Source organism: Coloeus monedula (assembly GCF_965178545.1).
Source record: "Coloeus monedula genome assembly, chromosome: 7".
In the NCBI taxonomy this organism is placed as follows: Eukaryota; Metazoa; Chordata; class Aves; order Passeriformes; family Corvidae; genus Coloeus; species Coloeus monedula.
Window position 1 is genome coordinate 35,713,409 of NC_138787.1, and position 14,600 is coordinate 35,728,008.

A 14,600-nucleotide genomic window follows, 5' to 3' on the forward strand; every position below is an offset into this window, starting at 1 on the left:
CCTATCCATAGGAAAATGCTATTTCAGACAGAAAAAAAAAAAAGGCTGAAGGGCAATGCTCTCATTTTCTTCTGAGTAATTTCTTTTTCGTTCTGGAAAACAGACCAGTCACTGTTCTAATAGAACACACACCTACTCCTGGTTCAAGGCATTTTAAATCACTATGGCTGTTCTAAGAGTTACTTCACAGGTGTTATTGAAATAGTAGTTTGGCATTTGGGGGACAGCTTATCTTCATAAGGTCACTTTGAACTTTACTTGCAATAGTATTACATAAAAGTTTTTTTTTCTTTATTCGAAGTTCATTCAAGATTTCAAGCCAAGAGACTTAAATGATGGGGACATTTTCAGTCTCACAGATACAGCCAACAACTGAAGTGTCAGAGGATCTGTCCTCCAGAGAACTTCTCGTGCCTTTTGAATTAAATAAACAAAAAAGAGCCAAGATGATTAGTGACTCTAAAAGCAAATATTTAATATGGAATAATTTTGTCACAGCTTTGATGCCATTAGGGTAGTATCACTACAGTTTGTAAAGAAAGGTATCATTTTTCTTTATATCAGCTGACATCACAGGTCTCAGATCATATCTTTAGTATTACATTCTTTGAAAAAATCTGGAAAAAATCAATTTGTAACTTCAGATTCCCATCAACACCAGTAAAAATTAAGCAGAAATACCTCATGGGCTAAAGAAAAACCGAGAAACTGTAGTCTCACTGATCCTATTTTAAAGCACAAGTGAGTATACTTCACTTAGTTTTTTTCCAGTTTAGTTTCCAAATATTGGTCATTTCTACTTGATTTAATTTAAATTTTGTTTCAAACTTTCCTCATACGAGTACTAACACTGTCTTAAATTATTTTAAGCCTTTCATTTCTCTAACCCGGTAAGAATGCACTTTTTTCAATTACTGGAAATGTCCATAATACAGCAAATCAGATTGATCAAAAATCATTGACAACCAGACCAAAGCACTGACATAAGGCAAGAACTTCAACAGCAATCACTGCAGAGCAAGAATAAATAAAGAATATCTTAATCATATTTACTGAATTATGAAATATCCAAATAAGCAATAGACAATGTGGAAGATACTTCTGTTCAGAATTGCTAAGACACTATCAAAGAATAAAAGGTAATATAGAATACAATTATCAAAGAGTCCTAAACTGAATTATGAAAATCTAGATAGCAAACTCAATACTATTTTTAAGTTTATATTGCACATACATGTTTCTGTTTTACACACAACACTGCACCTGAAAACAACACCCCTAACATAGTTTCCAAATTAGTAGGTTTTTCTTTCCAAGTTAGTTTTCCAAATTTCAGTACTTATTAACAGTGAACAATGAGGGGAATACATTCCCCTCTCCTGTTTAGGCTCATGTTGGTTTTCATCTTTATTAGTGAGCTGAGCAGGCTTTTAGTGCTGTCTAAAACCAGAATGCCTTAGGGCAAAAAACAGCTTAAACCTTGAATGCTAACAGGCAGCACATAATGCACGTTCAACATTAACCTTCTGGACCCTGAACTAATACTGATCAATATCATGATGTTACAGATTGATCCAGTTCTTAAAAATACATAGTAGAATGTATAATTATGTATATACATATATCCCATGCATATTAAATATACATGAAAAACTATAAAACTTCAAACACTTTCAGAATTATACTGTATTCTGAACCATACCATTTCTAGGAACATCTGGTGTTAGCATTCTTAGATTAGGAACAACCTAATATTTCAATACCCTTTGCAAATCAAGAATAGGGACAGTTTTAAGGGGTCCTTAGATTGCCATCAAGCCCACATTTAGATAATCCCAGCCTGTATTTCTTGGATAGAAAAAAAAAGTGAAATAAGCTCTCAATAAATAGCTATTAAATAGCAGCTATGAACATCCTGAATATTGAACATGCAACATCTTACCTGTACTAACACAACTTTCTCCATCCTTACTGAGCTTCCAGCCCTCGTAACATGAGCACTTGACAGTATTTTTATGCTGTTCACAAACTTGGCTACACTTCAGGTGCTTTGTACAGTAATCCATAATCTCACAAGTTTTGTTGTCTAGAGTAAGATTGAATCCTGCAGGGCAGGCACACACAATTCTTCCTCCAGGAACCACAGAACACTGATGGCTACATCCACCATTGTTAAGTGAACATTCATCTGAAATAACACGGAAAAAAAAAATAATTAAGGGTTGCAGGGGCTGTCAGTTATGTTGTATATACTTAAAGTCAACTAAAACACCTAAAAAGGCTTCCTAAAAAGACATGCAAACAAAATTTTGTATTTCTAAAGCGGATTTCTAGACTTGTTTTTAAAATTATCTGATATGCAAGTGTTCATCTCATAGCTTTACTGCAACCTTCCAAGATTTTAGCACAGCTCCACGTGCGAGTGGTGATTCTCAGGAGCCAGTGTTGGGATTGACCCCGTTTAACACCTTCATCAGTCACATGGACAGTGGCATTGAGGGCACCCTCAGCAAGTTGTGGCTGTCAAAGGAGGGGAAAGATGCCATCCAGAGGGACCTTGCCAGCCTTAAAAGGTGAGGCCCATGCAAACCTCTTGAAGTTCAAGAGCCAAGTACAAGGACGTGCACTGAGTCAGGGCAATCCCAAAAACAAATAGAGGCTGGAAAAATAATGTATTGAGAGCAGCCCTGAGGAGAAGAAGGATGTGGATGAGAAGCACAACCTGGAAATGTGAGCTTGCAGCCCAGAAAACTAAATGTATCCTGGGCTGCATTAAATAAAGCTGGACCTCAAAGAAAGAAAGGTTTTGTTAGGCCCCACCTAAAGGACTGCATCCAGCTCTGGGGTGCCCAGCATGAGGAGGATGAGGACCTTTTGGAGCAAGAGCAGGGAAAGCCACAAAAATGCTCCAAGGGCTGAAGCCCCTCTGCTCTGGAAATAGACTGAGAGCTGGGGATGTTCAGCCTGGAGAAAAGAAGGCTCCAGGGAGACCTTAAAACCTTTTACAGTGCCTAAAGGGGTTACAAGAGAGCTGGGGAGGGATTTTGGACAAGGGATGGAGTGACAGGATGAGGAGAAATGGATTCAAACTAACAGAGGACAGGTTAGATTTGATACTAGGATGAAATTTTTCACTCCAAGGGTGCTGAGTCCCTGGCACAGGGACCCCAGAAAAGCTGTGGATGCCCCATCCCTGGAACTGTCCCAAGGCTAGGCTGGATGGGTTTTGGAGCAACCTGGGCTAGTGGAGGTGTCCCTGCCCATGGCAGGAGGGTTGGAACGAGATGACCTTTAAGGTGCCTTCCAAGCCAAACCATTCCATGGTATGAACTCAAGCTTTTGTAGTTGGAAAGAACCGCAAATGAGGTGAAGTCCTTTCCTACACACCAATGCCCTTTAAATTGTTTACCTCCAGGAATGTTTTAAGGGGTTCGAAAACGAATCTGTCCCCTTTGCCTTATTTGAACAAAACTAGTACTTCAAGCATAAACTCATTAAGACTTTAACTAAACAAAAATCCTCTTGTAGGCTCCAGTGATAAAATTTCAGTATGATTAACACGACAACCTTTTCCTCAACAAGAGGTATTACAACAGACAGCATCATGAGCAATCAGAAAAATGTGTCTAAAAGAAGTACCACAAAGATCGCCTTCATCAGATCCATCAGGACAATCTCTTCTCCCATTGCAGAGCTTCTCAGGCTGTAGGCAGATGGAGGTATCATTAGCACAAGGGTATTTTGGTGGTCCACACAAATAGCCCTCGCAATTATCCTCATCAGACTGATCCTCACAATCAATATCGCCATCACATAGCCACGCTTTGCTAATGCATCTCCCTTGGGGAAAAGAGACAATAAACACAGGAAATCAGACTGGAAGCAAACTTTAGGAGAAAAAAAAAAACCCTTCAAAACAAAATACAGATTTTTTTTCTCTCTTTTTATTTATTATGCTTTTCTATTAATACTTCTTTCCTCTTTGATGAGCAGAAAGAAATCAACTTGCACTTGTACTCTGAAGCATCATCCACAGCACTGTTGACAATCTAATTTTCAAAACAGCACCAATCCTACTTATTTCTGTGCTGAACAAAACTGAATACAGGCAGGAATACACATCCTCATCATCTGCTAAATACACCAAATGACACTAAAATTCTCTAATTATTTTTAATTTCTGCCTTTCTTCATCTCTCTTCTACTGCAAGAGCCCTCCATGGGAGCAATGTTTCAATATAAGACTTTTAATTAACATAGGTTTGCAAAGCAAAAATCTTTCTAGGAAGTAGACACAACCCATTCCTCCATGAAGTCAGATAAATGATCAGCTTTTAGGCAAAATAACTAAAGCAGATGAAATTTCTGACATGACTTCAGTTTTGTCAAACCAGTGTTCAGATCACTTCTCAAAATGGGAAAAAAATTGTGTTGACCATCAATGCTTAGAGATGCAAGAAAGCCTCTTGATTAAAAAAGGTGTTTTAATCCTTTAAATCATACAGATATTAAATTAGAATCTGCAAAGACAGGGATTTTAATGAAAAGAGCCAACATTGTGAATGCTGACACTTACAGGTGTGTGTGAGATCCTGTCCCAAACTATTTTTCAACTTGCCATTTGCTACCTACAGCCAGGAGGGTTTAGCTGTAAATTTTGATAACCTCAAGGCTGAACAGAAATGTCATGTACTTTATTTTCCAATTAATAGAGAGAGAACAGCTAGAACCATGAGTTATGAACCTGATCTAGAATTTTTTTTTTTTTTTTTTTTTTTTGCCTATTAATTAATTATGCAGAGAAAATCAATTGGAACGGGAAGGAAGATCCTGGGAATGTTTAGTTCCATTGACAGCAATTCTGGTGGATGCCCAGGAACTGACTGGCAAAGCCTGAGAGTCATAAGTTCAAACGTGCTCAGCATGAACTGACACGATTTTCTGCCCACCCTGCCAAGCTTATACAATTTTAGATTTCAACTTTCTTTAAGGGAAATATTTGTTGAAGATTGGTTTAATGCCTTTGGTTTGACATTTTAGACTTCTTTTGATGCAAAAAATGCTGATGTCCTCACAGAAAGTCAAGGGGATAAAAGACAAAAGAACACTGAAGACAGGCATAATTTTGCAGCACTCATGGGACAAATGTGAGACTGTTTTCACTTTTGGTGAAGAAAAGCAAGAAGTGAAGCTTCAGGATCATACTACATTGAATGTGGGGTTTAAACAACAGAACACCATTTTACCAGTGCAAAATCAGCTTGAAAACAAGCAGGAAGGGATGTCAATTAGAATGAAAATCTTCCACCTTTTTCTTTAGTGGCTGAAGTCCCAAATATCCCATACTTAAAAGACAGAATTGCACAGGAAAGAGGAAACAAAAGTGGATGCATGATACATATGCAGCTTATCATTACATGCAATCACAAGTGTTTCAAAGAAGTAACCCTATTGTTTATTATCTTGAATGATCATTGATTTTTTATATTATTATAACACAGCAGTACAATGCAAGCTAATGGAAAATACCAACATCAACCAAACCAACCATAACCCAAAGTAAATTGAAGTTGCTTCCAGTAGAGCTCCTAATCTGTTATTTTAATCTTTTACGTGTTCAAATGTTTACAGAGAAAATCAGTTTCCCTGCCTTTCTTGTACCTTAGTGAAGATATGTTTTATGATGAAAGATTCATCTGTCTTTATGATAGATATGACACGTTCTTAAGTAGAATATACTTTCAAGGAATTAATCTTTGCCAAGATTTGCCAACCCGGACTGGATTTTTCTGGAATACAGAATGGAGGAAGACCCGGACTGGATTTTTCCTAGTGTATGGAATGGGGGAAAACCCAGACTGAACCTTTTCTGGAGTACGGAATGGGGGGAAAACCAGGACAGGATTTTTCCAGGGGTATGGAATGGGGGAAAACCCGGACTGGATTTTTCCAGGGGTACGGAATGGGGGAAAACCTGGACTGCATTTTTTCCGGCGTATGGCATCGGGGAAAACACGGACTGGCCAAGACACGGACTTAATGAAATATTATGACTGTCTTGAAATCATTATTTAAAATTCACTGAAGTATTTTTTCCTTTAATTGCCCCTTAGTGAAACTCACACTTCTGGCTTCCAGGAACCTTTTTAGTAAAGTTCCATTATAAATTATTTGCCTCAATAGCTATATCTGCCCTTTTCCATCGCTCTTTTGCGTAACACAGTGAAACAGAAGGCGCGGGCAGCAAGAAAGCCTGATCCAAATGCTTCCCCAACGATTTTTATTTCCTACAGATATTATCAACAGAATTAACTATTTATACACCCATTCAGTCTCTGTCAGGATACTGAACCCAGGAGGTTTTTTGACTGATTACATCTTTAACCGCAGAAAAACTACTCTGGTGGAGCATTAATTGAACTGTTTCCTCCTACAGCTAATTCTTACTGCCTAAAGCTGTAATGTAACACCTTCCTAACCTACAGAATGGACTCAATCTCATTCCCATCAACATTACAGAATGTTCCAATCTGACACATTTACCAAAATATTGTGATGGCAAATGATCTCACTTGTCCTTTAGAACACACCTGGGACTTAGATTGAATCACATTGTTTCAAAAACGTGGTGATTTGTCGCATTTAAAGCTTTTAGTAGAAAGTTTATAAATAACTCCTGGATGAGACAGGAAAAACAAAATGGGCCTAAAGAAGAGAGCTGTTACCACAGAGAACAATGGTACCATAAAGTAAAGATAAAAATACTACCAATTTCCCATCATGTTTCTGGAAAACCTTTCCTTCCCAGCCCTCCTGAGTGCCAGCTTCTTTGGTCACACATCCACAACGGGACTCTTTCAATCCCCACCCAGACAGTACCAGTGCTGCTGTTGTTATAGTCTTCCCTTATCACTGTGATCAGCTCCCATTGACTTGATTTCCTCTATGTACATCCCTATTTTTCATTCCAAACAAATTCTACTTCCTTCCTCATAATCTTTTTTCCCCCTCTAATATATTAATTACATGTAAGGAAAAAATAAAAAAAGAAAAAAGTCTACAAAGTGGTATGAAAAAATGGTAGGATACCATCAGCTGCTGCTTGAAAAAGTAAAAAGGACAGTAAGGATGACAAATAAACATTGCAGTTCAGATGTACTGCTTACTAAACTGAAGTATGCATGGCTCTTTTGCATTTGTCTTCATAGAAGTACTTCATTATGACCATCAGAGTAATTAGATGACATTTTAAGTGATACTGCACAGATTCTGCTCTTGGTGTAGCACTACTAACTGAAAAGTAGGGAGATGGAATAAAAAGGACAGATGTATGTAGTACATGAAACTGAGCTGAAGTACATGCCTGTCATACTTTTTGGAGAACAGAATCAGAATTTAAAACAGAAAGTTGGATCTTTGTACAATTTATTCTAGTCTAATTCAAAAGAAGCCTAATCTAATTTAAAACCAGAAAATAATTGACTAGAAGCAGCCCAAGAGGAGACAATCTCAATCAGGTAATCACTGCTTCTCATATCCCACTGCTGTGCAACCTCTAGTATACTTTTCATCACCCATCACTACAAACAAACATTGGATGTTTATGAAAAAAATTAGAAAAGCAATTTTGAAATCTGGTAGCTCAAGTACCCTGCAGCATTTTGGCCGACTTTGGATACAGCAGCTCAAGGACTGCCCAGGTGGGAAAGTTCCAGCGAGACCAACAAAAATACTAAAGGTGTAAAAACATTAAACAAAATTGGAAGATAGGCAAGGGGATGAACAAAAGTGTTTATTTATTCAACAAATAATGTTGTTAAGGAGACATATGGCAGAAGTCATTCCATAGCCAAAAGAAATGACTTTTTGGGAATAAAATGTTCAATTACTAGAGGCAAATGACAGAAGGCCATCTATGTAAGTTGTAGAATACCCTCTGTCATAGATCCTTAACTGAATATTGGAAAAGGAGCTGGGTACAATGGGTTCTTGAAATCAGCATCTCTCTAAGCAGAAAATTCCCTTTTGGCTGAATGCTGACAAATTCTGGTTTTGTAGCTTGGCACTCATGCTTATGGCATTGTGACACATTAACCAAAGCCACAGCAAGGGAAGACCCTGCAGCTACTATTTACAGACATAAAATGAAAAGAAATAAGCAAAAAATCAGCAGCAACATCTCCCTATTGCTCTTCTCACCAGCTGCCATTTCCCTCCTGAAGCACTGGCTGTTTCAGCTCCCTCCATTCACACGTTCCTACACAGCCCCATCACATTCTGCATCAGACATCAGATTGCTAGATACCTAGCAATCTCTGAGGGGAGAATTAGCCAGTACCTCCTCATCTGAGCAACTGCCATAAATGTACAAGCCAGACAGCATTATTTCCTTAGAATCACGCACAGAGAAAGTTACATTTCTTTTGAAATATTCCAGTAACTATTTCTCAAACTCATTATTATTCCTTTGTCCAAACCAGATGGAACAAACTGTAAAGTAACTAAACACAAATTTACCTTTGCTGTTTTCTACTACAGTGCATTACTACATGCCTCCTCCAGAATGGCAGTTTTGCTGCTTCCAGGAGGAAGGAAAATTGCAAAAGAGAAAATTATGCCTGTCAAAACTGGTTGCTCAAGCGGCTTTTCCACACAACAAATAAGTATGATCACATTTTCCTCCAAATCAAAGCTGTACACCCTTGAACTCAGCAAATGTTGGATGAAAAGTATTTTTTTGCTGTATTTCTATGTGGCAGCCAGAAAAGTCTCCTTTCATCCTGTAAACTGAGATAATGCCCTCCTTACACATGACTGCAAAATTGGGAAGTATATAATGAGGGAATGTAGTTTGGACAGTGGTCTTTGAAAGGGGGGGGTCTAGTTCTCTGTTGAAAAGAGAACTCATTCACACAATTATGCTGAATTTAAATACTTGCTCTTTCCTGTTGTTATGGCAGCTGTACTTGGAAAACCTTAGCGTACCACCAGAATGGAAAATCCTTTCTCTGTATCTAAAATCATTCAGGATAAGTAAGAAACCAAAGCCCAGCCTAAGAAGCAAGCATTTCTGAAAGGTAATAAACCCTAACAACTAAAATCTACACTTCATCTTGTATTCCACACTACCTCTAACCTATCTCTCTGCTTTCCCTTAGCTAAAGTAGTAAGATCTTGTCTCATTAGCTTTCCAAATGCAGCTGATGAAAATAAACCTCATCTATTGAGATTTTACCTTTCTTCCCTCAAATAATTCTGCTTTTGCCACTTGGATTGGTGTTACTTTTTCCCCATTTAGGCACTAAGAAATACACTTCCTCAGGGTTCCTATCAATCAGTTTCAGGAAACAGACCACTCTGTTAGAAGTGAATAATCCATTTGTACTTGTAGAAAGTGTTTCATTTAAATGGTACGTATTCTACACATCTTTATGGAAATGGTAAGAACACAAAAGGGAATGTTTTATTTAGACAATTCAGTATTCCATATTTCTTTATCTATACATTATGATTTTTGTAACTTTAAAATCCAATCAACAGCAAGATACTTTTGAACAGAACTTCTGAACATAACTCATCTGCAACATTTATTGTGCTTAGCTGTAACACAGGCACTAGAATGAGTTCTCCCTTCCTTCAATAATTACAGTTGCCCAGTGGCAACAATATTACTACTTCTTACAACCTTAAATATTGCTGTGAAAGTTAATTTAGCCCTAGTATCACACATAGATTTGACAGAAATTACAAAAAATATTAATATTGTGCTGAAATACATTAATTTTTTCCTTAACGGGACTTTCCCTTAAAAAAAAAATGTTCCATCTAAACATTATTTAGCAAAATACCCTCATGCAATGATTGCCATATTCTTTTCACAACATTTAGTGAAGTATATCTAGAGAAAAAAAAAATCTATTTTAAACATGATCAAAGAATGTGTTTTTCTTCCAATACTCCACTTCAGATTTCCAGTGCTGCAGTTGTAATTCTTCAAAGTATTCAAGGTACTCTATACAATTTTATTCAACTTACTTCTAGGGCCAAGAATAAGAAATAGAAGAAAATTGAACTTTTGAGTACTATTAAATGCTATATTTGATTTGAGGTAATACCATAGAGAAAGGTTTCAGCTTTAAGTAATCTCAAAACTCATCCATTTTAGATTGTAAATTAGAAAACAGGACATGTAAATCAGTATAATTTTCTTGGTAGGAATACAATAAATAACCTCACCTTATTAGTATTAAGCATTAAAATCATTAGCTAAAGAGTAGATAAGCGATCAAACAACACAGACTCACACGGACACACACTGAGTAGGTGAGAGGAAAATGCATTTGCAAGCACATACCTGTACTCTTGCAGGAGAACTTTGTTTTCTCATCACAGACTCGCAGAGTTCCATTACAGCCTTTCTCATCACTCCCATCTTCACAGTCCTTTTCTCCATCACAGCGCCACAACTCAGGAACGCAGTTCCCATCAGGGCTGCACTGAAATTCCCTTCCACTGCACCTTCCAGGAGAGGGAGTTTCTTAGAAAAATAAGAATTACATTGAAGAATTGGCTCGTGTGAGGTTTTGCCCCATTCCAAGTCTACACTGACTTACTATCCTCTTCCTAACCAAAGCCAAAATCAGAGTCCCCAAGTATAGCACTCAAAATGCCCTCTTCTATCCTGTAACTCATCACCCCAACACTTCCTTCAACCACAGGCTCTATACCAATTTTTATTTCCTTTTTTCATATCTGTCAGATGGGAAGGAGTTTGGAGGTGTAGGAGTCCCAAGGCTAATGAAGTCTTCTTGATGCTTTATAAGCCCAGTTTAATCCTCAAGCTGCTTTCCCTCAACCTTCCTCGTTCTCCTAACGAGGTCCATCTCCTAATTCACAAAGCTTGAAAGGTCACACCTGTGCTCTAACAAGGCCCCTGCATGGGCCTGGTTTGTGCTATTACAGCACTGGCAGAGCAGCTGGAGCTCTTCTAAATTCCACAGCAAGGAGCTTCACTCAGTGCAGCCCTGGAATCAGCACTGACTGCTTCAAAGAATAATTACTGTGAGATTTTAATTATTCATCACATACATAATTCTCTAACTATTTTCTAGCTTATGGCCTTTTCAATTTTATTCCTGTTTTTCTTTTCCCAAACTATTAGCACTGTATTTCTATTATTTAATAACATACTACTGACAATAACAACAACTTTAAAGCAATGGCATACTTACACTATTCTGCTTGTACCAAAAAGTATTATTTGAATAAATTCTTATAGCACTATTTATAAATATACATTTTGTTTTGTTTAACACTGCCTTATTGGTTTTTTTCCTGCATAATCTACATTATTGTAGTCTATTGTAAAAAGTTAGAGCGAGGCTGTAAGTTTCAAAATGGAAATGAGCAGGGGTAAAAATGGGTTGTTCAGTTCCAGACTAATCATTTTGACAGAGATAAATAAAAATTATTTTTTGTGAATATATAAAAATTAAGGATTTCACTCATGCTGGCGTTCTGATAATTTGTGTATTTGTATGAGGTATGCAACTAGATTTAGAATATAAACTTACGAAAAGGGGCCAGTAATATTGTGTACAATTACTTTGTTGTATAAAAAACATTAGGAGCAAAATATGACAGATATTCTCTCATTCTGATCTGATTATTCTTTATCCTTTGCCATAAGCATCCTTCCCTTCTCTCCCCACCCAAATAAATACAATGTATGGCATTTAAATGGGGCTGTAGTTTGTTAAAATGCTTTTATGTAAAAAAAAAAAAATCACAAATTCAAAGACTTGCATTACACAAAAATGAGAGTATTAACTGTTCCACTGCATGAAAAAAACCAGAAAATATCAATAATAACTTAATGAATGCTTCTTACTGTCTCTTCACCTAGAGAGCATGCATCTTTGTAGTAAGACAAACATCACATCTAGCATAATTCACTAAAGTAAAACTATAGAACTTATCTCACTGTAATACCCCTTCTGTTTTCAAATGCACTCCTCTTCCATAATACACTTCTGTGTTATCACATTGCACTTGACATTTTCCCCATTCCAACCTATGCCAAGGTTAAAAGCATCTTCTCTTTTTCCATTGGCTGAAGGTCAGGTATTTATAACAAGGTATTCTGTGTGTATAAGTATTAAAATGTGGGAACAACAACAACAACAAAAAAATCTAACCTTCCCTGCTGCAGTTTGTTTTGGTTTCATCACTGAAATCTCCACAGTCATTGTCACCATCACATGCCCAGTGACTTGGGATACATCTGCCATTCTGACACCTGAACTGATCAGCAGAACACGAGTGAACACAGCCCAGCTCATCACTTCCATCACCACAGTCGTCATCTGCAAATGTTCATATTTTAAAATATTTTAAAATATTTTTAAATATAAAATATATGAAGGAAATATGTAAGGAGGGAAAATAATTTTAAAAAAGGCAAGGAAAAAAAAAGTGCAGTAAATAAAGTAGTATGCTTACTGCCCACAGGCATCAAATTATTTCTAATGCAATCACTATCTAAATCTTATTTACCTACTCAACTCTGTCATTTTGGGCAGTCTAACCTCTTACTCAGGTATTTAGTCAGAGACACCAGCAAGCTGATGAGAAGGCTGTAGATTTTCCTAATTTCTTTAGCTGTGTGTACTTACACAGGCTTTCAAACACAGTGGGTTTACTTTATTCTCTGTGATAACCTAAGATAGTTAACCACAAACACAAAGAGCTTCATATAAACCAAAACAAAAACCTGATGAATTTCTTTTCAATAGTATTAAACTTTGTTTCCATGTGTTTACAAGAGTGCAAAGAGAAGAAAGCACATAAATAATCGTGGACTGTAGTTTCTCATTACTCTAATGTTGCAGTCATTACAAGAGTCTTAAGGCAATTCCCGTAATTTGATCATGGTCATCAAAGGAGGAAGGAGATAAATACGTTAGGCACACTCTAAAGGGTCTCCATGCACAGAAATTCAGTCAGCACACTGTGAAAATTTCGGGAATTTGTCCATTTACAGCTGAAAATTCCTGTCAGACAAATGAAATTATAGAAACACCAAATGCTTTGGACCAACCCAATGTTATTAGGACTGGAGCAACAACACTCCCACGCCACAAGCTCTGAGAGGAGATTCATTTTAACATTCAAATATGTACTCTTCCAGCCAAAAGAACTAAATACATTGTAAAGTCTTGCTGGCCTTTGCTCTTCAGGGATGCTATTTATTTAATTGAACTTGTCCACAAACAACAAAAAATCAGATATATTGGTCACTGAAACCATTTTTCTAAAACCAGAAAATACTTTCATAAGCAATAGCTTTGCTTTTCTTTTTTTTTTTTTAAATAATAAATCATCATACTTCATGCTAGATAATATAGTATTTGTACCTATTACCATATCCAATTCCTCATTCCTTATCTGAACCTTCAGTGTTGCTGATTTCTAGGTCAGGTCAGTAATTTAAAAATGCTTTATTTATTCTCTGCCCACTTGCAAGCCAAACTGACAATATGAGTCTCAGAAAAAAAGAACATCAAAGCAGTATGTATGTGATATTCTTCATATTCATTTCAGATATAGGGAGCTTGATACTTGCCTGAATCACAGAGCCATTTGCTGCTAATGCATCTTCCATTTCTGCAGATAAATTGAGTTAGTGGCTCACATGTTGGGAATTCTGTGAAAGTGTTCAAAAAGAAATAAAAACTATTTAACATACATCCTCTTCAGTAATGTTCTGCCACCTTCCTATATGCATAAATTACACAAGTGTGTTGCAGCAAACATTTGCTTCCTTCCAGGTACTTAATCTGGAGAGGAAAAAAAGCTGAGACACCAAAAAAGAAAAGACAAAAAAGGCTTAAAGTATAAATACTGTCCAAACCCTACCCTTCCTCAACATGGATCATGAAATTCATCACTGTGACAAATGGCATAGTCCTACATTCCCATCAGACCAGGGCTGGTTTTCCCACTAACCCTGCTAGTATTTAAGACACACTACAGCTTCATGACTGATACAAACTCTCTTTTCTCTGAGCTTATTTACATAAGGGTTCTCCAATTGCAACAGCACTGCAGTAAGAGACAGCAAATGGAGCACTATGAAACGAGAAGGTTAAGTACCAAGCTAAAGAACAGCCAAGAAATAAAGTTACTCTACACTGGCATTCAAAATTGAAATGTCAGCTTTCACAAGCAGTTTCTCCAAGCATTCCAGTAAAGTAGTAGAAATCTGAGACAATATAATTCACCAAGAATCATCTGTACTGAACACAGTTATTTGTTTCTGTAATTATCAAATATGCTTCTGCATAGAGTAACTTAAAGATAGTTTGAATTTTTTCAGACTTCTTTTTCTTCTAAAGCCAATGACATAGGCAGATATTGTGGCTAAGTGCTGCTGCAGTTACACACTTCCATTATTTTTCTCAGAACAGATTTGTTTTGTCACTGCAATGTGTTTAACAAAAAAAAAAAAAACCTGAAGAAGCAAACAAAACCCCCAAATCAACAAGCCCAAAACAAACAAACAAAACCCAAAACCAACCAAACAAAAAGAGCAAGAACTT

The 14,600-nt window shown here is 36.9% G+C and overlaps 1 protein-coding gene across 1 annotated transcript in view; it reads right to left on the reverse strand.

Moving 5' to 3' along the window:
• The window catches only part of LRP1B (LDL receptor related protein 1B), a gene marked incomplete at both ends in the record, with an annotated part of 635,176 nt that overhangs the window by 188,903 nt on the left and 431,673 nt on the right, over positions 1 to 14,600 (reverse strand). The window contains 5 exons of the mRNA XM_082285346.1: positions 1,943 to 2,188; positions 3,640 to 3,836; positions 10,351 to 10,537; positions 12,198 to 12,365; positions 13,625 to 13,705. Of these exons, the coding sequence (XP_082141472.1) occupies positions 1,943 to 2,188; positions 3,640 to 3,836; positions 10,351 to 10,537; positions 12,198 to 12,365; positions 13,625 to 13,705 (879 nt within the window). The remainder of the gene's footprint in view (positions 1 to 1,942; positions 2,189 to 3,639; positions 3,837 to 10,350; positions 10,538 to 12,197; positions 12,366 to 13,624; positions 13,706 to 14,600) is intronic.